At 41.9% G+C, this 27,108-nt stretch overlaps 1 protein-coding gene across 2 annotated transcripts in view; it reads left to right on the forward strand.

The window, feature by feature from the left end:
- ccdc82 (coiled-coil domain containing 82) overlaps positions 1-27,108 on the forward strand; it is a 117,651-nt gene that overhangs the window by 46,538 nt on the left and 44,005 nt on the right. For both annotated transcript variants that reach the window (XM_063053816.1, XM_063053817.1), the window contains exon 7: positions 7,984-8,169. In XM_063053816.1, the coding sequence (XP_062909886.1) occupies positions 7,984-8,169 (186 nt within the window). The remainder of the gene's footprint in view (positions 1-7,983; positions 8,170-27,108) is intronic.

A 27,108-nucleotide genomic window follows, 5' to 3' on the forward strand; every position in this document is an offset into this window, starting at 1 on the left:
CGAGCAATATGGCCTACACCAGAAGTGATAAGCAAATTAATTAAAATAGAATTGAATACTGGCTCGGCTGTTTCAGTGAGTTTGAACGGCATTTCAAAGATACTAAACATAAGCCTGCAGATATTCAACTAAGAACTTATACTGGAGAAAAGATAACTCCTGTGGAAATGACATTTGTAACAGTAAAATATAACAACCAGCAAGCCACATTGGGTTTGTATTGGTTAAAAACAGCAGGGTCGGCTTTTGTGGGGTTCTGAATGGCTGAGACAACTACAACTTGATTGGAGATCCATCCACCATTTGCATGCCACATCCCCTGCATTAGAGTCAACTGAAAGCAAATTTAGAAAGCTACTGGATGATGCCTACAGCAGTGCTGAAGGATGACAATGAAAAGCTCAAATAAAAATGCTACACTCAAGTTTGACAAAGCCCGTTCGATTCCTAATACCATCCATGATGAAGCAGCCATTGTGCTAGACTGCATGGAGGCTGAAGGAATTCTTTACAAGGCTGAGTGGAGCTCATGAGCAATGCCTGTAGCCAAGAAGAATGAGTCTGTCAGGATATGTGGTGATTTCAAGGTCAATGTCAACCCAGTACTGAAAGTAGATCAATACCCTCTGCCCAGTATAGAGGATATCTTCACAAACTTTTCGGGAGGAAAGCACTCCGGCAAAGTTGACTTGGCCAAGGCCTATCTACTGATGAAGATGAAGGAAGAGTCCAAAGTGTTTTTCACCATAAGCACTCACACAGGGCTTTATCACTGTAATAGGCTTAATTTTGGAGTAGCATCTGCGCCTGCAACCTGGCACAAAGCTAGGGACCAGGTGCTGCAAGGCTGCCCAGGCACTCAGATGACATCATTGTTACAAGGAACATCTCCAAAATCTCAAGACATTGCTAAAAAGATTAGAAGATTATGGATGCGACAAGTGTAAATTCTTTAACCCAAGCATCATTTACTGTAGTCACACCATTGACGCACAAGAGTTACACAAGTGTACTGTGAAAACTCAAGCAGTGGTGGATACCCCAGGGCCAAAGGACATGTACAGTTGCAGTCCTTTTTAGGATTTGCCAATTACCACAACAGGTTCCTGCCAAACCTGGATACCGTGCTCCATCTGTTGAACTCATTACTACAGATCGGGAAGAAATGGCAATTGATAAAGCAGTGTGAGGTGTCTTTCCAAAAAGTAAAGGAAATGGTGTTGTCAGACTCTACTCACACATTAGGATCCACGTCATCCAGTGAAGCGTGCCATGCGCTGTTTGGGAAGAACAGTGTCCTGGGCTGATGGAACAAAACAACTTCCTACATTCCCAGAGTTGACTCTCACAACCACAGTGGAGGAGGCCCCAGAGCCTGTGGTTGCTTCACCACCACAAGTCTCACCTACCAAGCATAGTGACTGCCCCCTTGGCAGGAAAGACATTTTCCAGCAAGAGTAAGAAATCTTCAATAGCGATTAAATCTTTAGGCGTGAATGGGGCAATTTAAAATTTACTATGCTGTGGATGTCTGTATAGTAGTCTTATTATATAGTGTTTAGTGTATATAGAACATAGAACAGTACAGGCCTTTCGGCCCACAATGTGTGCTGACCCTTAAACCCTGCCTCCCATATAACCCCCACCTTAAATTCCTCCTGAGATGTGTTCTCTATTGAGATTGAGTTTATAGCTAAGCAGGCAGGAGATTTGTGTATTTAATTTACAGGCATCTCGTGAGATCATGGATTTGCGCCTTGGAAGGTTTCCAGGGCGCAGGCCTGGGCAAGGTTGTATGGAAGACCGGCAGTTGCCCCTGCTGTAAGTCTCCCCTCTCCACGCCACCGATGTTGTCCAAGGGAAGGGCACTAGGGCCGATACAGCTTGGCACCGGTGTCGTCGCAGAGCAATGTGTGGTTAAGTGCCTTGCTCAAGGACACAACAGGCTGCCTTAGGTGAAGCTCGAACTAGTGACCTTCAGATCACTAGACTGACGCCTTAACCACTTGGCCACGCGCCAACACTGCCTATTTAATATTTCAGTAGTATTTGAGCAATATTGTAACAGTATTGTTTGATTGAGCATTCTTGTTTAAATAATTAATTATGGGGTAAATGTAAAAGTATGTGAATATCATATGTCATCATGCCAGCACGTCACATATGCACGCCTCGCTTAAAGTAAAAAATGAAGTTAGATTCACATTCTGGACTCCCTTACCTTTCTTCCAGTTAGTTTTATGTTTTGGAGTTACAACGCATAACAAGTAGATTGCGACAGGGCAGTGGATGGTAATAATATAGACTTCAATAATGCCTTTGACAAGGCCCCTCATGGCAGACTAGTTTCAGAAGTTAGGTCACATGGGATCCAGCAGGAAATAGTGGATTGGATTTATGACTGGTTCAGTGGTAGGAAGCAGAGGGTGATGATCGAGGGTTGTTCCTCAGACTGGAGGCCTGTGTCTAGTGGTGTGCCAGGATCATGTCTTAAAGATCTGTGAAGTCAGCAAGTCCTATATATCAGTGACATGCTGATTATACAGTGTCAGAAACTGCTGGCACTGTAGAACAAATTACCAAATGTGTTAACACTGATGCATTCGCAACATAATTTCAACTTAATTATCGCTCACATGTCAAAACATTGTGCTTTTCTTATTAGGTACTTATCGAATATGATCTCTCTTGAGCTCAAAGTGCTAAAGGAGGCTTTTGTTGCTTACTTCAAGATGCATATAAAGTTTGTGCACTTCATCGTCTGGGGTTCTGAGTCCATGACCTTTGCTGCTATGTGATTACATTTACCTGGGTGCATTATCTGCAACGGGGCTCCTGCACACCATACCCAGTACTCCTTCCTTTAACATGAGGCCTTAATGTTAGTGGATACAACCCCAGAATAGTATTTTAAAAGATTTTATATGTTAGGTGTGTTGCAAATGTGATATTCTTGTACCCATGTGCAGTTCTGAAAAGTTGCCATATTGATTTATAACACTGATTATTAATTTTAATAAAACCAATTTGTAGGTTTGAGGCCACATTTCTTGTTCACTGGTGTTTATTCTTCTGCTCTTCAAGGCTAGAATAACATTGGCAGGGTGTGTTTGCATTTTTTGTGATAATTACAGTAATAAGGTTTGTGTGTGATTTTGAGAATGTTATATTGGAGTTGGTAGGATGTAAATGAACCTCCTCTGGGCTAACTCTTTAGTGCAGAGTAGAGGAAAAATATATAAGGAATCTCAAATCTCATCTGCTTTTTCTATTCATTCAAAGAGACCTTTGAAGTCCCATGGCACTATCAGGAACTTTCTGCAGTTCCTACTAACAGTTATCCATCAGCCACATTAAAACACACTGAAGTGAGGTGCTCAACAGGTCAGTCAGCAGCTGTGGAGATGGAAATCCTTCAAAAGAATTTTTTTAAATGTAATAAAAACAATATAACAACAGAAATGTTTGAGGTAGGGTAGAGAATCGAAAGTGACTGAATGACACAAAAAGCGTGCTGTGAAGAATGGGTGAGAAAGGTTTGTTCACACACATACTTGTCTTCAGAAGATATACATATATGTAGATTCATGTGTTCTGGGGAGAAAGAGAAAATAATGCCAGCACTGGGATAAAATAGAGTCGCAGAGCCATCCAGCACAGAAACAGGCCATTCTGCCCAACTTGTCCATGTGGACTACAGTATGTAGTCCAGAGAGCTTGTCCCATCTGTCCACATTTGGCCCATAGCCCTTAAACAACTTCTATCCGTGTACTTGTCTAGATGGCTTTTAAATGTTGCTATTGTGCCATTCTCAGGTACTATTTCTGGTACCCTTTGGGTGAAGAAGTTGCCTTGGATGTCTTTTTTAAATATCTTGTCTCTTATCTATAATTTATGTCCTCTTGTTTTTAGCACCCCTCCTTGGGGAAAATAGACTATTTCCCTCATGATCTTGTGTACCTCTAGCAGGTCATCCTTCAAACACCTACTTTCTAGGAAATAAAGTCCTAGTCTATACAGCGTTTCCTTGAAACTCAAGTCCTCAAGTTTAAGCCACATCCCGGTAAATTTTTTTTGTACTATTTCTAGTTTAATAACATCATTCCTATAACAATGTGACCACATCTGTACATAAGACTCTAAATGTGGCCTCACCAATGTCTTGTGTAACTGCAGCATAAATTTTCAACTCCTTTACTCAGTGTCCTGACTGATGAAGTCCAGCATGCCGAATGCTTCTTCACCACCCAGTCAACCTGTGATGCCACTTCCAGTGAACTATGCACTTGCATTCCTAGGTCTCTCTGTTCCGTAACTTTTCCCAGGGTCCTACCATTCATTGTATGTCCTACAGTGCTTTGATTTCCCAAAGTACAATCATCATCATCATCGGGTGCCGTGCCCAGTTTGAGCTTTGACTGCCATGGCCCACACACTCCTGTTTCGGGCCAAGTGGATCAATTCATTGGTATTCATTTCCAGTTCTCTGGCTGCTGTCTCCATCATCATTTGTCTTTGTCTTCCTCTTGCTTTCTTCCCTTCAATCTTTCCCATAATTACCGTGCATTCTAACTCCTCTTTCCTAATCACATGTCTATGAAATTACGTTGCCTTTTCATGATCTCATACATTATTTCTCCTTTTGTGTTTGCTCTGTTCATGATATCCTCATTAGATATTCGTTTCATCCATGATATTCTGTGCATCCTCCTCAAAAACCACATCTCTGCTGCTACAATTCGTTTCCTCATGTTACTAGATATTGTTCAACATTTTGAGCCATACAACATAACTGGATAAACGTAACATTTCAGTACAATACCTCACTTTTATCTGGATTGAAAGCCATATGTTCAAGATTGCCTGGTAATTTTTCATAATTTCCTGCACTGTCTACAATACCACCTAATTTAGTATCAGCTCCAAATATACTATTGCAAATGCATCAGTGTTAACACATTTGGTAAGTTTTCTACATTGTGGTTTGCCAACAGTTTCTGACATTGTATGATCAGTGTATCACTAAGGTATAGGACTTGCAAGTTTCACAGATCTCTGAGACATGATTATGGGAGTCCTGGGGGGGGGGGAAATAGAATGTTGGCACAGCGGGGTATATTTTCACAAAAAGAACGTGAGAAAGTCCTTGGAATAGGGAGCCATAAACTCATCCCTCATTTCTCTTGCGGCAAGGTGTAGTAGGTGTCTCACCCCTATTATACACTTCCAAACCTTTTCTCTGGTTGTCCATATTGAAACAGGTCATCTTACCAGTTATTACGTTGTGGGAACTTAATTCCTGCAAATTGATTGGCATATTTTACCATAAATAAATTTAATTGGTTAGAAAGTGCATTTGGCATTATTTAACAACATTTTTAAATGCAAGTAGCTATTTATTACCTTAATCTGTAGTCATCCTTTGACAAATATCTGCCTTACTTCGATGCAGCCATTGGCAGGTTGGTTCTTGAAAGTGTTCTTTGCTTTTTTTTGTGTTAAAATACCATTATTGTTCTTATTGCATCGCAGCAGGCCAATTTTACTGTTCCTGGCTCCCCTGCTAACATCTAGCAGGTGATTAAGTCAACTTCGAAAACTGTGGTTAAAATAGCAAGCATGAGGAATGTACCTAGGACAGACCAGTAATTATTTTATTTCTATTTCAATTCCTTGCCCTGCTGAAATTGGCTTTATGCTTCAGAACAATTAGTACAATAGGATAATATAACTAAATATTCACAAATCTTGGAAGCTTGCTGTTTTGCCCAGAAGAAAGTGGACTGAAAAAGTGTTCATGCTTTAAGAGTTACCTAATATTTATTGTATCCAAATTGGAGACAATTAACTGGAAATATTGAAGTTCTTCCGTGAAGCCTAATTTGGAATATAACTTTCATTTGTGTGAGGAAAGCGGATAACAGAAATGATCCAAAGTTGACTGTCAGTCATAGAAAGTACAATGAACAATAAAATTATTTGAATCTTACTTTATGCTACCAGTTAACTAAACATACATATGCATTCTAATCTTTGATTTAATCATTCTATTATTGTCGATACTAGTCGATAGAAATGCTATTATATATACTGGAGCATGGAGATTTGCCTCCATGTCGTTATGTCTCCAAAGCTCCATCAGATGGCAATATTGTACCTCAGTGCATTTTTTTTGCTGAACCATTTCACCAAGAATCACTTTAAAGTTCAACTGGTGAGAGAGATAAATAGGATCAAATTTGCCCAACCTTTGCTCCCTGTAATTCCTACTTTATAAGTAGTTTACTTTTCTTTAAGGATTGAGACCTAATTTGACCAGGCGCACCTTGGAGAAGGGATTGAAACCAATAACATCGTGAACACCTTTGTTCTAAATCAGAAGCATTTCATATAAATGTGAAAATATCGGAAGCGAGCATGTGATGCAGTGCAAAATGAAATTGTTTTTTAGCCAGGAGGCATTTCTGATATGGTTGAATGGATTGCATTGCAAGTACTCTGCTCTGCTTTAATATCAATCTAAATTTGCCTCTGAAATGCTCTTGTAGACTCCGTTTATGTAGCTGCTCCAGCTGAATTTTCTGACAATGGTAACATCAATATATTGGAGATATCACCTCAACTCAACCGCACCTGCCAGATAAATAGAAAAGCATGGCAGAGGCTGGGCATTCTGCAATGAATAGCTCACCTTCTGACATCTAAAACCTTCCTCCCATCTGCAAGGCACAAGTCCAGAGCATAATGAAACTATATACAATATATGCAGATGAGTGCAACACTAACAATGCCAAAAACTGTCCAAATTATCCAAGACACATCTGGACTACTACCCTGAATCTGTCTTCTCTTCAGTACTATCATGCTATGGGCATGGAGTGAACCACTTGCAAAATGTATCACTACTCTAACAGCAGCTCCTAAACCTGTGACCTCTACCCCAGGGACATAGGAAACAGGCGTAAAGAAGCACTGCAGTTGCACGTTGTCGTGAAATAAGTGGCACAAGACCTTTTTCTCCACAAGATCTCAAAACTGGAATTTTTAAAACCATCTTCACAACAAAGCACTGCAGCAATTCAAGTCACTGACTTGCCTCCAGCTCCTGACCATTGTTTTGGATGATCAATAAATGCAAGCCCTGCCACCGCTCCCCCATCTCGAAAAGCTAATAAATAAAGCATCTAGCATTGGAAAACAGACCTCATTTTGGTTAGTGCTGATGATTGGCCCTTCTGGCCACTCCTGGGGTCTTCATAGGCTACCCTAAAATGAACAGGTACTGAGAGCAGTCTAAGGAAGCAGAATTAACATAAATGTTGAAATCATCCTGCCTAGGTGCTGGGTCAGCTGCCTCAGGAAGTCCTTCAAGCAAACACCAAGACAACCAATTGTTTCCCCTCTGTTGCATCACCCAAATCCCTCAACCCCGCCTCCCCTAACCATCCAACCAATGATGCTGATTTAAACAAGTGTAACAATTTCACAGGCACCAAACACACTCTGTTGGCTCACTGAAAAGGTCCCTTTCTTGTTTGAACCCGTCAGGCAATTTAGCTAAAGGGCGGTCACCACAGAGCCCACTGCTGTCCACACAACATTCATTGGAAAACCCTGCTCAGCATTTGAGTGATACTGATGTGTTCCTCCCCAGTCCACGGGTACCAGGATCATCTAATTCTGCACGGATCAATTATCAGCCATAGGCACTCGTACCTGTATGGATCAATTATCCTCACTCTTAACTCTAGTCATCTCATGGAGACCTTGTCTTTCCTGGTTAAGCAGTATAATTTAGAATGCTATAGAAACTTTAAAAAATCAAACAGATTAATCAAATTTCTTGCTGTAATTTGAATTTGAAAGAGCTGCTGAAGTAGCTCACTGATTTATAATACATAAATTCATTGAAGAGCAATGTTGGTCTGTTTAATCTGTCAAGTTTTCTTCAGTATTATTTGCAAAATTGCATTATTTTGCAGGTGTTGTTAGTTGGCCGAGTGTGTTCGGAGAGGACCAAAGTTTACCATGCTTTAAAGCACTTCAAGTATAAGTTGTATGAGGAGTGTTGCTCCATAGTGCAGAGTGAAGCTACTCAAGATGAAAATGTGAAAGATGCTGTCAATCGGATTCACAAGCGCTTGAAGGAACAAAGCTGGATCGAAGAGGTAAATCTTTCTCAGAAATATAAGTTGTTACTATGTTCCTGTATGTATCGGAGATGTGTTTTATTATCAATAGCATTTTATTTAAACTGAGTGCTTGCAGAAGTCAGTCAGGCAGAAGGGGCACTTTTGTACTGAATCAATGGCTCTAGTCAGACTATAATATGATGTGAGCAACATTCTGTGCATATCCAAACACGTCTACAGCAGCCTTCACACAGGGTTACTGAAGGTGTTGTCTACTAGACTCATTTTCCTATCTGGTCATTAAGCAACAAATTGCAGCTGCTGGAAATCTGAAATAAAAACAAAAAGTGCTGAAATTATTCAGCAAGACGGGTAGCATTTGCGAAGGGAGATACCTCCACAGCTCTTCCCTCCACAGATGCTGCCTGACAGGAAGAAAATTCTTATCACTTGCTGTTTTGATTTCTACCAAATCATCTTGGTGGGCAGCCTTAGAAAATCCATTAAGATATCCACCATTTGCAAAAGGTGAGAGCTACAGTATTAAAGCATCAGGAGCTAACAGGATCAAAGAAAAGTTGCATTTCCCTCGAGCAACACACATCAAAGTTGCTGGTGAACGCAGCAGGCCAGGCAACATCTGTAGGAAGAGGTGCAGTCGACGTTTCAGGCCGAGACCCTTCGTCAAGACTAACTGAAGGAAGAGTGAGTAAGGGATTTGAAAGTTGGAGGGGGAGGGGGAGATCCAAAATGATAGGAGAAGACAGGAGGGGGAGGGATAGAGCCAAGAGCTGGACAGGTGATAGGCAAAAGGGATACGAGAGGATCATGGTACAGGAGGTCCGGGAAGAAAGACAAGGTGGGGGGGACCCAGAGGATGGGCAAGAGGTATATTCAGAGGGACAGAGGGAGAAAAAGGAGAGTAAGAGAAAGAATGTGTGCATAAAAATAAGTAACAGATGGGGTACGAGGGGGAGGTGGGGCATTAGCGGAAGTTAGAGAAGTCGATGTTCATGCCATCAGGTTGGAGGCTACCCAGACGGAATATAAGGTGTTGTTCCTCCAACCTGAGTGTGGCTTCATCTTTACAGTAGAGGAGGCCATGGATAGACATGTCAGAATGGGAATGGGATGTGGAATTAAAATGTGTGGCCACTGGGAGATCCTGCTTTCTCTGGCGGACAGAGCGTAGATGTTCAGCAAAGCGGTCTCCCAGTCTGTGTCGGGTCTCACCAATATATAAAAGGCCACATCAGGAGCACCGGACGCAGTATATCACCCCAGTCGACTCACAGGTGAAGTGTTGCCTCACCTGGAAGGACTGTTTGGGGCCCTGAATGGTGGTAAGGGAGGAAGTGTAAGGGCATGTGTAGCACTTGTTCTGCTTACACGGATAAGTGCCAGGAGGGAGATCAGTGGGGAGGGATGGGGGGGACGAATGGACAAGGGAGTTGCATAGGGAGCGATCCCTGCGGAATGCAGAGAGGTGGGGGGAGGGAAAGATGTGCTTAGTGGTGGGATCCCGTTGGAGGTGGCGGAAGTTACGGAGAATAATATGTTGGACCCGGAGGCTGGTGGGGTGGTAGGTGAGGACCAGGGGAACCCTATTCCTAGTGGGGTGGTGGGAGGATGGAGTGAGAGCAGATGTACGTGAAATGGGGGAGATACGTTTAAGAGCAGAGTTGATAGTGGAGGAAGGGAAGCCCCTTTCTTTAAAAAAGGAAGACATCTCCCTCGTCCTAGAATGAAAAGCCTCATCCTGAGAGCAGATGCAGCGGAGACGGAGGAATTGCGAGAAGGGGATGGCGTTTTTGCAAGAGACAGGGTGAGAAGAGGAATAGTCCAGATAGCTGTGAGAGTCAGTAGGCTTATAGTAGACATCAGTGGATAAGCTGTCTCCAGAGACAGAGACAGAAAGATCTAGAAAGGGGAGGGAGGTGTCGGAAATGGACCAGGTAAACGAGGGCAGGGTGAAGTTGGCAGAGGCTCCATCTTCCTCTCACCCCAACCCTCCCCTCTCCATTGACACCCCCAGCCTCCCCCCTCTGATCCCAGCTTTCATCCGTGCCGGGTCTTTACCATCCCCTCCGACCTTCAACTGTCGGAGGCAGAACGCTCTGTTCTCAGTAAGGGCCTCACGTTTGTCCCCCTTCGCCCACACCTCGGGAAGTTCCGTGTTCGCCATGATGTGGAACTTTTCTTCCGCCGTCTCCGTCTCCGAGCCTATTTCTTCGGCAAGGACTCTTCCACCCCCACCGATGACCCCTTCTCCCGTCTTCAACCCTCCTCTTCTTCATGGACACCCCACTCTGGTCTTCTGGATCTCTTTATCGCTAATTACCGACGGGACATCAACCGTCTCGACTTCACCACACCTTGTCCCCATTCCAACCTCACTCCTTCGGAACGCTCTGCTCTCCACTCCCTCCGCACTAATCCTAACCTTATTATTAAACCCGCCGATAAGGGGGGTGCTGTTGTACTCTGGCGTACTGACCTCTACCTTGCCAAGGCACAGCGATGACTTGCGGATACCTCCTCTTATTTACCCCTCGATCGTGACTCCACTAAGGAGCACCAGGCCATTGTCTCCCACACCATCACCGACTTTACCCGCTCAGGGGATCTCCCATCCACTGCTACCAACCTTATAGTTCCCACACCTCGCACTTCCCGTTTCTACCTCCTACCCAAGATCCACAAACCTGCCTGTCCTGGCCGACCTATTGTCTCAGTTTGCTCCTGCCCCACCGAACTCGTTTCTGCATACCTCGACACGGTTTTATCACCCCTTGTTCAATCCCTTCCGACCTATGTTCGTGACACTTCTCACGCTCTTAAACTTTTCGATGATTTTAAGTTCCCTGGCCCCCACCGCTTTATTTTCACCATTCATGTCCAATCCTTATATACTTCCATCCCTCATCAGGTTGGTCTCAAAGCTCTACGCTTCTTTTTGGATTCCAGACCTAATCAGTTCCCCTCTACCACCACTCTGCTCCGTCTAGCGGAATTAGTCCTTACTCTTAATAATTTCTCCTTTGGCTCCTCCCACTTCCTCCAAACTAAAGGTGTAGCTATGGGCACCCGTGTGGGTCCTAGCTATGCCTGCCTTTTTGTTGGGTTTGTGGAACAATCTATGTTCCGTGCCTATTCTGGTATCTGTCCCCCATTTTTCCTTCGCTACATCGACGACTGCATTGGCGCTGCTTCCTGCACGCATGCAGAACTCGTTGACTTTATTAACTTTGCCTCCAATTTTCACCCTGCCCTCAAGTTTACCTGGTCCATTTCTGACACCTCCCTCCCCTTTCTAGATCTTTCTGTCTCTGTCTCTGGAGACAGCTTATCCACTGATGTCTACTATAAGCCTACTGACTCTCACAGCTATCTGGACTATTCCTCTTCTCACCCTGTCTCTTGCAAAAACGCCATCCCCTTCTCGCAATTCCTCCGTCTCCACTGCATCTGCTCTCAGGATGAGGCTTTTCATTCTAGGACGAGGGAGATGTCTTCCTTTTTTAAAGAAAGGGGCTTCCCTTCCTCCACTATCAACTCTGCTCTTAAACGCATCTCCCCCATTTCACGTACATCTGCTCTCACTCCATCCTCCCGCCACCCCACTAGGAATAGGGTTCCCCTGGTCCTCAGCTACCACCCCACCAGCCTCCGGGTCCAACATATTATTCTCCGTAACTTCTGCCACCTCCAACGGGATCCCACCACTAAGCACATCTTTCCCTCCCCCCACCTCTCTGCATTCCGCAGGGATCGCTCCCTACGCAACTCCCTTGTCCATTCGTCTCCCCCATCCCTCCCCACTGATCTCCCTCCTGGCACTTATCCGTGTAAGCGGAACAAGTGCTACACATGCCCTTACACTTCCTCCCTTACCACCATTCAGGGCCCCAAACAGTCCTTCCAGGTGAGGCAACACTTCACCTGTGAGTCGACTGGGGTGATATACTGCGTCCGGTGCTCCCGATGTGGCCTTTTATATATTGGTGAGACCCGACGCAGACTGGGAGACCGCTTTGCTGAACATCTATGCTTTGTCCGCCAGAGAAAGCAGGATCTCCCAGTGGCCACACATTTTAATTCCACATCCCATTCCCATTCTGACATGTCTATCCACGGCCTCCTCTACTGTAAAGATGAAGCCACACTCAGGTTGGAGGAACAACACCTTATATTCCGTGTGGGTAGCCTCCAACCTGATGGCATGAACATCGACTTCTCTAACTTCCACTAAGGCCCCACCTCCCCCTCGTACCCCATCTGTTACTTATTTTTATGCACACATTCTTTCTCTCACTCTCCTTTTTCTCCCTCTGTCCCTCTGAATATACATCTTGCCCATCCTCTGGGTCCCCCCCCCGTCTTTCTTCCCGGACCTCCTGTCCCATGATCCTCTCGTATCCCCTTTTGCCTATCACCTGTCCAGCTCTTGGCTCTATCCCTCCCCCTCCTGTCTTCTCCTATCATTTTGGATCTCCCCCTCCCCCTCCAACTTTCAAATCCCTTACTCACTCTTCCTTCAGTTAGTCCTGACGAAGGGTCTCGGCCTGAAACGTCGACTGCACCTCTTCCTAGAGATGCTGCCTGGCCTGCTGCGTTCACCAGCAACTTTGATGTGTGTTGCTTGAATTTCCAGCATCTGCAGAATTCCTGTTGTTTGCATTTCCCTCGTATCTTTCATGACCTTCAGACATCTTCAAAGCATTTTATATTTCTGAGAGTATTTCCAGTCATGATGAAGGAAATATGGCAACGTTTTTGCAGAAAAACCCAATCTTTCCCTCCTATCGCCATCCCCACAGATACACCCACAGGAATGCCAAAATGTCTCTGTGGCAGGCTGATAAAGCCCCAGTCCGGTTCCTGCTCTTCCCCCCCACACCCAGGCATATGTGCCAACCCAATGGATTCATATCATACTTAAAGCGTACCAGTATTTCCATGCCATAGTTTAAGTGGCAGATCTGGTGTCGTACATCAATAAAAGTTCACTTAAATGTAATGCAACAAGCCTAAAACTTTACAGGTCTATTATACTGAGATTACTTCATAAATAGCTTAAATGCTGTCCGTATAAGTGGAGCCTCTTGACTGATTTTGTTGAGAAGGTGGGCTGAATTGCTGACAGAGCAAGATTTCTACAATAAATTACAAAAATCACAGAGTTACTGTCAGTTTCATGTTATAATGTTGTCAAGAGTTTGTCATTTTGCTTTACTAACGGTGTGTTTTACAATGATATTAGTTGAGGCACTTTGGGGAACTCCACTGTTTTTCAGAATAATGCCAGAGGAATTGTCAATACAAGCAGATAGGGCAGCCTTGCTCCAACATTTAATTCTGTAATTGTGAAGTATAAATGTGGATTGAATAGTATGCCAGTGTGAAGCAGCAGGGCAAAGTGTGCTGAAAAAGAGGGAACAAAAACTGCACAAAGAATTGTTTTAGACATTCACCAGCAGATACATTTGTCCATTTTTTAAAAATCAGCAAACAACCAGCCTTTTCAATAATTCCTTGCGTTGTTCCAAATAGTGAAAAAAACTTAGTTAAAACACCAACGACGTTTATTATTCAATGGCTTTGTCGCACATCTCCCAGGCCTTGCAAATGTTATAACATGTAACCATTATCACTCATGATTATCTTAAAAGACCTAACTTCCACTGTTACACCATCTGTTTGGCTTCCTTCTTCCTGTAGTCAGACCACAGTATTGTCATTTGTTGGAACTGTGCCATGTATTTGAATTTTTCTTGAATTTCAGGTTTTCTCTCTTCATTTTGTGCTAAGAGGCAGAATTACCAGTGCAAAAGACCTAGAGGCCAGTTTCAGTGGCAGCTTCACGATCTAGTGCCTGAAATGATAATTATATTACATTCAGGAATACCAATTTCAGGATGTATATTATATACATTTCTCTGACATTAAATGTCCCTATTGAAACCAATTTTATAATTTAATGTCAAAGGCAAAAATATAGTTTCTACATTGTAAGTGCTTTTATGATGTAGCTTTAATGTAAGATAGAGCAACTTTTGTAGTAGAAGCAAGGAGTAGGGGGATGGGAGAACGTGTGTGAAGGATGTTGTAAAATGACTGTCAAAGGGGTTGAATTAATCAAAATTCTCATAAGTTACATGGTCAAACCTATGGTTTGTTAACTTCTATTGGGATGCTATTTTAATTGGTGCCACTGCACAAGCATATAGTGTGCAGATACGAGAAATCCCACACTTTCCACAGGATGGATGTACAGAGAGTACTTCCAGAATGACGCTGGAATTGCACTCTGAACTCCAGAATGTCCCAAACTATAATAGCGTCGCACACACCGTGGCACCATTTACCTTCAGTAGACTTTAACCAGAGGAAAGTTCAAAGTGAATTTTATTATCAACATACAGTGTATAAATAGCAATAAATAATGAGGACATGAGATAATGGAATTAAGAGACCTTAAAGTGAGATCGTTGGTTGTAGGAACATTTCAATGATGGCGCAAGTGAGTCTAGTTATCCCCTTCTATTCATGAGCCTGATGGTTGAGGGATAGTAACTGTTCTTGAACCTGATGGTGCGAGTTCTGAGGCTCTCGTACCTTCTACCTGATAGCAGCATTGAGAAGAGACCTGCGTGGTGGAGATCTCTGATGATGGATGCTCCTTTCCTATGTCAGCGTTTTATGTAGATGCGTTCAGTGGTTGGGAGGGCTTTACCTGTGATGTACTGGGCTGAATCCACTATTTTTTGTAGGACTTTCTGTTCAAAGGATTGATGTTTCCATAGCAGACTGTGATGCCGCCAGTCTCTATCTCGTTGTGTTGCTAACAATCATTAACATTTGCTTTGAATTCTATATTTTAATTGCCCTTTTTTGAAGAAGAAACCCTAAATCAGATCTACTGAAAGAGAGTGCTGCCTCTGCCCTTTGGCCTTTCTTCATTGACTAGTACAGATTTAAGAACAGACATCTCTATGCCTTTTACTCTTCATAATTCTGATAGATTGCTACAAGCATGAAAAGTAAGATTACATTTAAGAAAGCAAGTGCAAAAAAATTAGTAGCAAGAGGAGGCCAAACTGCCCTGCAAGCCTGCTCGTCGGCCCTCCTTATCCGCAAGTTCCACATGCAAGAATTCAACCAACCGCGAATCTAGAAAACCTGGAAGTGCTCTTCCAACACTTCTTGTTCGAGCATGTACAGACTTTTTTTTTCTTGTCATTATTCCCTAAACCATGCAGTATAACAATTATTTACATAGCATTTACATTGTATTAGGTATTATAAGTAATCTAGAGATGATTTAAAGTATACGGGAGGATGTGCGTAAGTTATCCTGGATCGGGATCGAAAAAAAACGGAAGATCTCTTACTAAGTAAGTCGGAACAGGTACATCCGGTGTTATTTAGCGTCAGTTAGTCAAACATTTGTCTTAGTATATAGTATATATTTTACCTTTCTATGCATATAAAACACTTAAGAAACGTATGTTTCAGCGCCAGGCTGGGGAACAGAAGTCCCCGAGTTCGATCCAGTGACAGACCGCTCCTGAGCGCGCTCTCCATCCGTGCCGGGTTGATGTGAAGGATCAAAAACCCAAAACTCCAAAACCCAATCATTAAACCACTGCGTTGCTTAGTAATAGTTGTAGCTTTCATCGGGGCAGGGCCTTTATCACTTTATCCTTTACAATTGTTTTGATTGTTGACCGACTGTAGCCTAACACTTTTCCAATGACCGATGGTGTTTCACCTCTTTCCGATCGCTTTATTATTTCCACTTTATTTTTAATCATGATCGTGATTATTTTTGTGAACAGAAACACTGCAGATTCAGAGCTCCACTGCCGGGTCCTAATGTCCACTGCACTGAGGCAGGTTGAATAAGGGACTTGAGCATCTGTGTTTTTTGGTATCTGCGAGGGGTCCTGAAACCAATCCCTCACGGATAAGAAGGGCCGACTGTACACGAAGGTTATGGCTAATACTGTACATCAATGCATTTTCTCACCTGTCCCCATAACCTTTGATTCCCTTAGTATCCAAAAAAAATTGATCTCAATCATGAATATACTTCCTTTCTTATGTTTAGCTCACCCAAGGATGTTGAGCAGTAGTGTAATGTCCAGCCTTTGCCTCCAGCAAAATTTTGAATGATTTTAGTCTGCATTAGGAGTGGTGCTACTCACACCCAGAAGAACGAACCTTATTACCAAAGGCTGAAGTTGAACAATTGGTGCCCACATCTCTCCTGTGTTCACAGGCAGAGTGTTATATAACTTTGCAAAACAGACCTTGAGTAAACTGAACCATTCTGGGTTCCTCGTCACCACACTGTGGATGGTTTCAACAAGATCCTCTGCAAAATTAAGCATGCAGAAAGGCCAGAAAAAAACACCTTGCGGAAAGAGAAATTCATGACATCAGAAACACCAAAAACCTTCTCTACTTTTCCTCTTAGCTGTGATCTCAGGAAGTAGCTATTAAAAGGTCAAGCCACAATGCAATCAGCATTCTATCAGATACTGGAGAGTGTTCACTCGGAATAAGTCCGTACTGTAATATGTGAGTCCTCCAGAGGGTGCAAGCTTCTGAAGGACTCTGTGCAGGAGCCAAGTTCCAAGTGCAAAGGGCACTTTTGACAGAAATTGTCAGTAAGGGCATGATTTCCAGCAGATCAGCAAAATGCGCTCTGGGCTTTTATTTTGTAAATGACATTCACCAAAAATGTAAGGTTTTACACGGTGTCAGTTGTGTTTTCAGAGTCGCAATGTCATACAGCCCACAAACAGGCTCTTTGGCTCACCAGGTTCACATCTATACATTTACAGCAATCCTCATTGATTCTATTTTCTATTCTCGCCACATTCTCATCAGCCCTCAGACTCTACCTGAGGCAATTTTACAGCGGCCAGTTTGCCTACTGACTTGCCCGTCTTTGGGATGTCGAAGAAAACTGATGCAGTCATATGGAGAACATGCAGACAGCACCCAAAGTCAAGATTGAGCTGGGTACTCTGGCACTATGAGGCAATGGCTGTGCAAGCTGCACCACCATTTCATCCCTTTTTCTCAGCACAGAAACCACCTGTTAGGTTTCTGAGAGTGAGGTGATCCTGAGTTTGGCTGAGAATTGTACAGGCTCTTGAATTTGTCTTTTCGTTGCCTGTGGCCTCTGAAAGCCATAATCATACAAGTTCATACAGGTCCTTGCTTTGTTCTTAAGGTCAAAATCAAATTTATCCCTCCTGACATACTCGCCTCCAGGATCCTTAGAGCTGGTCTCTGGTGACATGTGCCACATGCAACCTTTTTGACTTCTGCATTATGTCAGTGAAATTCCTGTACGTGTATCTTCCTTACAACCTGAGTGTACTGTTCTTCTGAAGCCTGCTTAGTTTTCTCTGCCTTCTTTGGAAGACTACACTGCCCAGTTCATGACATTGTAGCATACATTCAAATCTTGTGAGTGGTCCTCAGTAACTGAAGGAGTGCTGGTTGTGTTGTGGTGTGACTTTCCTGAAGTCAGAGCTGTGAAGAAAATGCTGCTAATGCAGAAAATTAGACCACTTGCACCTTCTGTTCTGAAATTAGAGTGGCATTGTAGAAGGGATCCCATCTATGCTGTTTTGGACTTCATGCTAATTAATGAACTTTGTGTTTTTTTTAATTCTTTTTCATACAGTATTAGGGAGATTGTTAACTGATGAGCACAGTTAAGTTTCTCAGCTTTTTGTTAAGAAAGTTAAGTACCAAAATCAAATATTGAGCTTCCAGGAGAAGAAAGGTTTTACTTCAGGTAAAAATTCATGTGTTTAAGTGAAAATGAGACTTAAGAAATATTTACAAAAGTACAGGTCTGAAGATTGTTTAAAAGCTTATGTCTAATTTGGGATTTACTCACCAAAATATAATTTAGAGATTTGTGTTTGTTCAGGAGGTAGAACTCAGAATATTCTAAACATAAATCAAGCAGAAACTAAGGCATGACATTTTAAAGGATAATCTATGCTAATCAATTTTTCTTGTTCCCAAACTACAGTGTTTGTCAAATGCTGCATGCAATTAACATGATCTTCAAAAAGGTTAAAATGCCGGTTGGTTCCACTGCCTAGGTACTGAGGACAATACACTGGAGGGACTGATGTGTGTTCAAATGGTTTAGTTCCACTGAAACAATGAAAAATTGCCTTAGAAAAACACTAATCCTGTTGGCAAATACTAATCCTGTCACAGGTGTTAGTCCAAAGCTTTTCAAGATCTTTACCTGAGGGTCAAAGAGTTAATCAGATTATGAAGAGAGGTCTGGTAATTAGCACAATCTGCTTCATTCTGATAGCAAGTTTATCTGGCTATTTTCCTTCCGTTCTGAACAAATGTCATGTAAATTGGACATCATTTTTCAATATCAAAATGTATTTTACTTAGGCATAGTTGGAATTTTAAGGTTTCTCCCCATAAGGTTTTGGTAGGGTGTGTATCTTTTGAATGTAAAGAAAAGATTAAAGGTTAAAAATTAGTTTTATTTGTCGCATGTACATTGAAACATGCAGTGAAATGCATTGTTTTGCATCAATGACCAACACAATCCAAAGATGTGCCAGGGGCAGCCCAAAAGTGTTGCCATGCTTCTAGCACCAACGTAACATGCCCACAACTAACCCTAACCCCATACATCTTTGGAATGTGGGAGGAAACCAGAGCACCTGAAGGAAACGCAGGGAGAACGTGCACCCTCCTTATAGATAGCAACAGAAACTGAACCCTGATCTTAGAGCTGATGCTGTAAAGCATTACACCAACCAGCACGCTACCCTGTTGTCCTATTCTGTGTTTTTCATTTCTCTGCTGGTCACCCTGTGATCCATTCACTTCAATGAGCAGAAAACCACTGACGAGCAAGTGCAGAAGTAGAAAACCTCAGAGGCAGGTTCATAAGCAACACTTTCATACAAGTGCTATAACCGTAAGCCAAGACAGTGTACAAATGTTAATCAATCTCAATCTTGAATATTATTTTATTGATATACTACTCAGTTAACCAATCTCTAATGCCAAAATTTGTTATCTTTACCAGAAGAACTGCAGTAGTTCACAATGTTCTCAAGAATGGCGATAAATGCTGGTCTTTTAGATTTTGTAGTATTGACGGGATTTGACAGATACTAGACCTTGATGTCCTACCAATATTATAGCAAGACCTAAAAAAAAACAAAATTGAACTTGGGTTCCCCAGCACTTTAATTGGTATATTTCTGATCAGCAAATCCCAGTGGAAGTTTCATATTCTTAGTGGCTTACAAAGAGAGTAAATAAAGGTGCTGCACTGACAATTGATAAACTACAGCTTTTCTGAGAAACAAGTCTGTATTCCTTTATGGTATGTTATTTTTTGTGCTGGAACTTAAGCTAACAAAATTAACTTTTGTGAAGATGTTATTGATTAAGCTTAAAAGAAATTTGAAGAACTACTATTGCTTTAATGGAAGACTGGTTAACGCCACGATCATCTCTAACTATAGATTACTGTTGTGTTAAAATCTGTCTGAGGACTGATGACCACTATGTATTGTTTATAAAGGCGTTGGAAACTGTTGCACTCTTTTTCAGTTAACCTCTTAATTAACATGCTAATTTTCCATTATGTTAATCTCACATGCAAACACATTAAATCAACAGCTCTAGTTTATAGTGACATTGATCCAGGATGCAGGGAGAATCACGTGGTCTTTGTGGATGTTCCCCTTGGGACTTCTTACATTCACCTTGAGAGCAACTAAAACATCCCAGCCGAAAAATATTTATAGCTCTGGAACTTTGGTATTTCACTGCGCATGATCCAAAAAAACAGGCGAGTATATATAGCCATTTGCATGGAGTGGGGGTTGAACCCGCAGTTGTATGATTCAGACAAGATTGACACCATTGAAGCAAGGCTGGTGTTTTTCATTAAAAACACTAAACTTGATTTCCTAGAAATTGCTGTGTGCCCTAATGTATCTGCTGAAATGGCATTAAGATGTTGAGAGAGTGACCACTGACCTTGAGCATCAAAATTAATTTGCAGTTTCCTTTGTCCAATGGCCAACAGGGAAAGTGGGCACACAGGTTTCATTGGAATTGTCATCTTCCCAGTGGTGCAGTTTACTATTCACTGCATGTTTATTGCTTTATGTGTTGTATGTCAGCTCTGTCCTGTACCAGAAGCAGTAGGAACTTTACTCCTTTTGCACATTCTGGTGTGCAGTGATCAGCATTGAATCATGTAGGTCAATTCCTAACATAATTAAATAATTTATAAATTTGCTGATGATACAATCATTGTTGGTAGAATCTCAGATGGAGATGAGAAGGCGTATAGGAGCAAAATATACCAGCTAGTTGAGTGGTGTTGCAGCAACAAACTAGCCCTCAATGTCAATAAGATGAAAGAGCTGATTGTGGACTTCAGGAAGGGCAAGATGAGGGAACACATCTAATCCTCATAGAGGGATCAGAATTGGAGAGAGAGTAATTTCAAGTTTTTGGATGTGAAGATCTCTGAGGATCTAACATAGTGACATATCAATGAGGTTATAAAGAAGTCAAGACAGCGGCCATATTTCATTAAGAGTTTGAAGAGATTTGGTTTGTCAACTAAAACACTCAAAAACATCTATAGTTGTACCATGAAGAGCATTCTTACAGGCTACATCGCTGTCTGATACATGGGGGTGGGGGGGCTACTGCATAGGACCAAAAGAAGCTCCAGAAAGTTGTAAAATTAGTCCGCTCCATCTTGAGTACCAATCTCCGTAGTGCCCAAGACATCTGCAAGGAGTGGTACCTCAAAAAGGCGACGTCCATTATTAAGGACCCCCATCATCCAGGACATGCCCTCTTCTTCTTGTTACTGCCAGGAAGGAGATCCAGAAGCCTGAAGGCACACATTCAGCAATTCAGGAACAGCTTCTTCCCCTCTGCCACGTTTCCTAAATGGACATTGAACCCAGGAATACCACCTCATTTTTTAAATCTATATTATTTCTGTTTTTACACTGTTTTTAATCTATTCTTTGTACATATATACTTACTGTATTTATTTCCCCCTTTTTTTCCATATTATCATGTATTGCATTGAACTGTTGCTGCTATGTTAACAAATTTCTCCATATGTGCGGGTGATAGTAAACCTGACTCTGATTTTGGTTCTGATTCTAATTCATACCAACTGCAGCCATATTGTTTTCATTCCATGGTACTGCACTATACTGCACATTTCTGCAGAATAGCTGCTGTGGAAAAGGGCTGTCCATTGATTCTGGCTCTTGATTTCATGTGTGATTTGTGTACATGTGCACAGTGTACATACAGTGAAGCTGCCAAACAAGGTCTGGAAAATCGTATCCATAGTTTGGTTCGCTGTCAGAACTCTACAGTATTCAACAGAGTTGCATAAAGCACAGCCCTGACTTTAGCAAGAGACATTCACCAGGTATGGAGTGAGTAAGTGCACGAGGAGGAAGCTAGGGTGAAAGAAAGGTGAAAATGTAGGCAGCCCTTTTATGTAAGATGATTATTAAAGGACTCATCCAAATGTGATACTAATACCAATAATGCCAATCCCCTATTCACAAACTGTCCCAGAGTTTATATCCCTCTTTGCTGACGCTTACAGTTTTGTACCTGGACATCATGAAGAATTAAAAGCTACCACAAAATAAATAATCGGAACTAACTTCATGAGTGAAATCATGCAGTATTAACACGCAAAGATCAATTAATCAGTTCTTTGTATTTCTTCTGTCCTTGACTTCTGAGTGCCTTTGGCAGCCCCAATCCTCCATCTAGTCCTACTTCAGTGGAAGCCTGTTGTCTCTCAACAGAGGAAACTGCTGCTACTCTTGGAGGATTGTTGCGACTTGACATGGAAGTCAGTAGTCTGAGCTGGGTGGCTGATAAGTACCAGTGGAGCACTGGCAGTGTGGCAGGATGGGAGAGTGAACATAGTGGCATTGGTCTAAAGGAAATTCGTCAGGCTGACTCTTGGGATGAGTTTCAAGAACAGTGAGGCACGTTGGGATTGTATTCTTAGGAGTTCAAACGATTGAGGAGTAATCTGGTTGAAACATATGGAGCACAACAGGATAGCTGGTGAAATCTTCTCACCAGTGGGCAGATTTCAAACAAGGAGTCATAGTTTCCAGTCATTCAAAGTATATGCAGATAGAAATTCCTCCTCACAGAGGGTCGTGAACCTTTTAGATTCTGTATCCCAGAGAGTGTGGAAGCTAGAGTGAGACATGAGTACCATTTTTGTCATGCTTTCCCAGGGTTACTTCCACTTGTAGAACAGCCACTCTAAGAGCCACAGTTGGCTGCAAGTTATTGAGATGAGTTATAACTGCCCCTTTACCAATATTGGCCCCCTGATAATGTGCTTAGACAATCAATAGTGGTTCCCGCTTACAGATGGTGAAACCTTTATAATGAGTAGGCAGCATGAAGTTGCCACGAATTTCCTGCATTGCAGCCAACTGCATAGGTTAATCAGGCTTTGCAATCCCCCTGCTCATTTTCATGAGTCTCCAGTTTAGACCTCCACTCCCATAGCCACAGCCACTGAACTGAAAATAATATGATCAGTCAATATTAAAATTAACTTTAAACTGGAACGCAGTGCACAATTCAGTCTAACAAAAGAGCCATGCAATTACTGCAGCTGAACTACAAGGTTACTTGGCAATACAAGTCTATGAAAGTGGAATCATTCACTGGAAGCAAAGGATGACTGACTGGACAAAAGGAAAACCGACTGCCTTTCTTAGAGAGAAAGTATGTATTGAAATTCCCTGCAGTAAACAATGGGATTGAATTAATTCTTGATAAAGAAGCTTGTGGTCTCAAGAAATATTGCAGCAGGTCAAATTATCGATGCGTCACCTAGAACCAAATAAAGCATATATGCCTTACAGCAATGGCTGCCTCTGGATTGTTATAAAATGTGGTTTATAAAATAGGAATTCCAGAAATATTCTAATAAATTTGGAGATAATTCTTAAAGTATGTTGGTAAAATGAATTTGAATGCATAATTGCAATGAAAAACATAATCAGAAGTGTATATGGAGCTTTTCCAGGGATTTAAAATGTATCAGTTCTGATAGAACAGTACAAATGTAAATGATTAACATTAACTTTTTAAATTAAGGCCTTTATCCATGTTTAGTATCAAGCCAGAACACTGTTCAATAGTTGCTGATCAGGAGATCAATAAATTAGCTATTTTATTTGTCCATTTTGTTGACAGATTGACAAATGTCAATTGGTTGAAAGCCAATTTACGCGTCTCTGCTGTAATAAGGAAACATTGGCAATTCTTGAATGTTAGGCTCAGCAGTGAACATTTGTGAGAATACAAATATCCATAAACTATATGGAGGTCATAGAATGCAAACAAAAGTCTGGAGGTCAGTTCTTCAGGCCAGGATTAATCAGAGGCTTTCAGTTGAAATTAAAATAACAATACAAATAACACTTTTTGCACTAGTATAATAGCAACATTGAAAAGCATTATCAAATGTAGTTTGACATGAAGCCGCTTGAAGAGGTGACTAAATCTTGATCGAAGAAAAATAACTTAAAGAAGTAAAAAAGAGGTTGAGGAATAAAGAGGCATGGTTGAGGTGGGGTGGGGGAATGGTGAGACATAGGACCTAGTCTGTTGAAGGCATACCAACAGTGGACTGACTAAACCAATGCACAGGGGTTCAGAACTGGAAGAGTAAGGGATCTTTGAGGATTGACAGGGAATAGGTGGTTACTGAGGTAGAGAAGTGAGGTAATGTAAGCATTTGAGAATTTGTTAGAACATTTTGATATTGAGGTCTTGCTGGAGCACAAGCAACTTTAGGTTTGCCTGAATAGGATTGGTGGGTGAACTGGACTTGGGAGATGGGGATGATGGAAGATGGGGAATCAGAAGTTTGACTACAATCCAAAATTCTTCAGATCATGGTATGCACTATGAAAGGAAAACTAGAAGCCACAGACTTTTAAAAAATCTTAACAAGAAATGGTCTATGGAAGTCTATAGTTCTTTCTAAGTGGCCAGGACATAGTTCAATTTGCATTCAAGCCCATAGTTGAGCAACATACTGATGCAACTGTAAGTTTACGGAAAAATTATCTTATAATTATCCAAGATTGATATATATCTGTAGAGGTACCAGTCCTCCAAACAGCTGAAACCCAAACTGTCTGAACAAATCTAAGCAGCATACACCCAATAAGCAGAACTTAATCCCATGGAAAGCCTCTGTGGAAATAGGACTGCTGTACTACTGAGCGAGATTTCCATTAGAAGTGCCAGCCCAGATCTAGGAAGGTTCGACCATATATTATAAGTGTGTACATGTGCAAAACTCAATTGTTCTTTCTGGTTAAAACTAAATACGATAATCAAAATTCTTCATGTATTTGACAAGTATTCACATTCTGTCTAGTTTACAGCAATTAGCATATAATTCCAATATATTTACAGCAGTGTATCTTTGAATTGTATCTTCCAGCTCCATGTTTAGAACCAATAAAGATTGCTGTAAGAAATGGGGAGTTGGATTTAGATGAAGGAAATTATCATCACCTTTGTCACCAATTTCCATCCTGCTCTCACCTTCTAGGTTGCCCATATCACGTAGGGATTAGCTGGTGATTTGTGTGTATGTGTGTGCATGTGTCTGACTACAATTTAAATCAGCTTAATAGGGGTTGGAAACTGTAAAGGAAAGAAGCAAAGCAGGAAACGTAAGTTTGAAGAGTAGTAAGTGAAAAAGGTATTCCGATGAAACCAGGGCAAGCAACGAAAGTAGTCAAAGTATAGAAAAATGTTAAAAGGGCAAAACTAGATTTGCTGTATCTAAATGCACATGGTAAGCAAGTACCTGACACAATTGGAAGAAAATGGATTCGATCTAATGGCCAAAGCAGAATTGTGACGGCATGATGTCAAGTGGAAGGAGCTGACTGTTCATGAGTATTTAGGAATTAAGTACAAAATGGAAAAGGAAGATGGGCAGTGCTGTTAATCTGGGTTTGCATTAGACTATAAGACCATAAGCCAGTTGGTGGGATAGTGGCATCTGCACTGGACATGGGGGTGAGTGGTCCTGGGTTTAAATCCGGTTGGCTCCTTGCACACTTTCCATCCGTGCTGGTGCTGGGTTGAGCGTCAAGCAAGCAACTCGGCCTCGTAAAAAAACAGGCAAATGCTAAAGAAGCAGCAAGGTTACTGCCCAATGCACCACAGGGCGTGGAAATGAAAAAACGTAAGAGCATAAGAGATAGGAGCAGAATTAGGTAATTCAGTCCATCGGATCTTCTCCCCCATTCCAACATGGCTGATTTATTATCCCTCTCAAACCTGTTCTTCTGCCTTCTCTGTGTAACCCTTGAATCCCTAACAAATCAAGAATCTATCAACTTCTGCTTTAAATATACTCAATGACTTGGCTTCCACAACCATCTGTGGCAATAAATTCCACAGATTCACTATGCTTTGGCTAAACTCACTTACTAAAGGGAACATCCTCCCCACATCCACTCTGTCCAGACCTTTCAATGAGATCCCTCCACGTTTTTCTCAGCTTTAGCAAGTACAGGCTCAAGGCCAACAAATGCTCCTCATTTATTAACCCTTTCATTCCCAGAATCATTCTCATGAACTACCTCTGGAGCCTCTCCAATGCCAGCACATCTTTACTAAGATCAGGAGCCCAAAACTGCTCATGGTACTCCTAGTATGGTCTGACCAATGCTTTATAAAAGCCTCAGCATTACATCCATGCTTTTATATTCTAGTTCTCTCAAAATGAATGCTACATTGCATTTGCCTTCCTTAACTACTCTCAATCTGCAGGTTGACCTTGGGGAATCCTGCACAAGGACTCTCAAGTCTCTTTACACCTCTCATTTTTTAATTTTCTCTCCATTTTGAAGATAGTCTATGCCTTTACTCCTTCTGTCAAAGTTCGTGACTGTACACTTCTCTACACTGTATTCCAACTGCCACTTCTTTGCCCATTGGCACAATGTAAGTCCTTCTACAGACTCCCTGCCTCCTCAGCACTACTTGCCCATCTGCCTATCTTCATATCGTCCGCAAACCTGGCCACAAAGCAATCAATTCCTTCATCCGAATCATTGACATATAACATGAAAAGAAGAGATCCCAACACCAATCCCCATCGCACACCAGTAGTCACTGGCAGCCAACCAGAAAAGGCCCCCTTTATTCACACACTTTGCCTCCTGCCAGTCAGCCAGTCTTCTATCCATAATAGTATCTTTCCTATAATATCATGGGCTCTTATCTTGTTAAGCTGCCTCGTGTGGCACCTTGTCCGAAGAGTTCTGAAAATCCCAGTAAGCAACATCCACTGAGTCTCCTTTCATTGTTTTGCCTGCTAGTTCCTCAAAGAATTCCAACAGATTTGTCAGGTAAGATTTCCCCGTAAGGGACCATGCTGACTTTGGCCTATTTTATCAAGTGCTTCTAAGTACTCTGAAATCCTATCCTTAATAATGGACCCCAACATCTTTAATTTGTTTTCTTCTGCCTCTCTCCTTTCTTAAAGAGTGGTGTGACATTTGCAATTTTCCAGTCCTCCAGAACCATTCCAGAATTTAGTGGTTATTGAAAGTGCCTCCAGAATCTCTTCAGCTACCTCTTTCAGAACCCTGTGAGTGTAGTCCACCTGTTCCAGGTAACTTATCTATCTTCAGACCCTTCAACTTCCCAAACACCATCTCCTTAGTAATAGCAATAACACTTATTTCTGCTCCCTCAGATTTCTGGCATACCGCTAATACCTCCCATAGGGAAGACTGACACAAAATACTGATGAAGTTCGTCCACCATTTCTTTGTCCCCCATTTTTACCACTCCAGCGTCATTTTCCAGCAGTTAGATATCCAC

The sequence above is a fragment of the Mobula hypostoma genome, chromosome 7 (assembly GCF_963921235.1).
Source record: "Mobula hypostoma chromosome 7, sMobHyp1.1, whole genome shotgun sequence".
NCBI lineage: Eukaryota > Metazoa > Chordata > Chondrichthyes > Myliobatiformes > Myliobatidae > Mobula > Mobula hypostoma.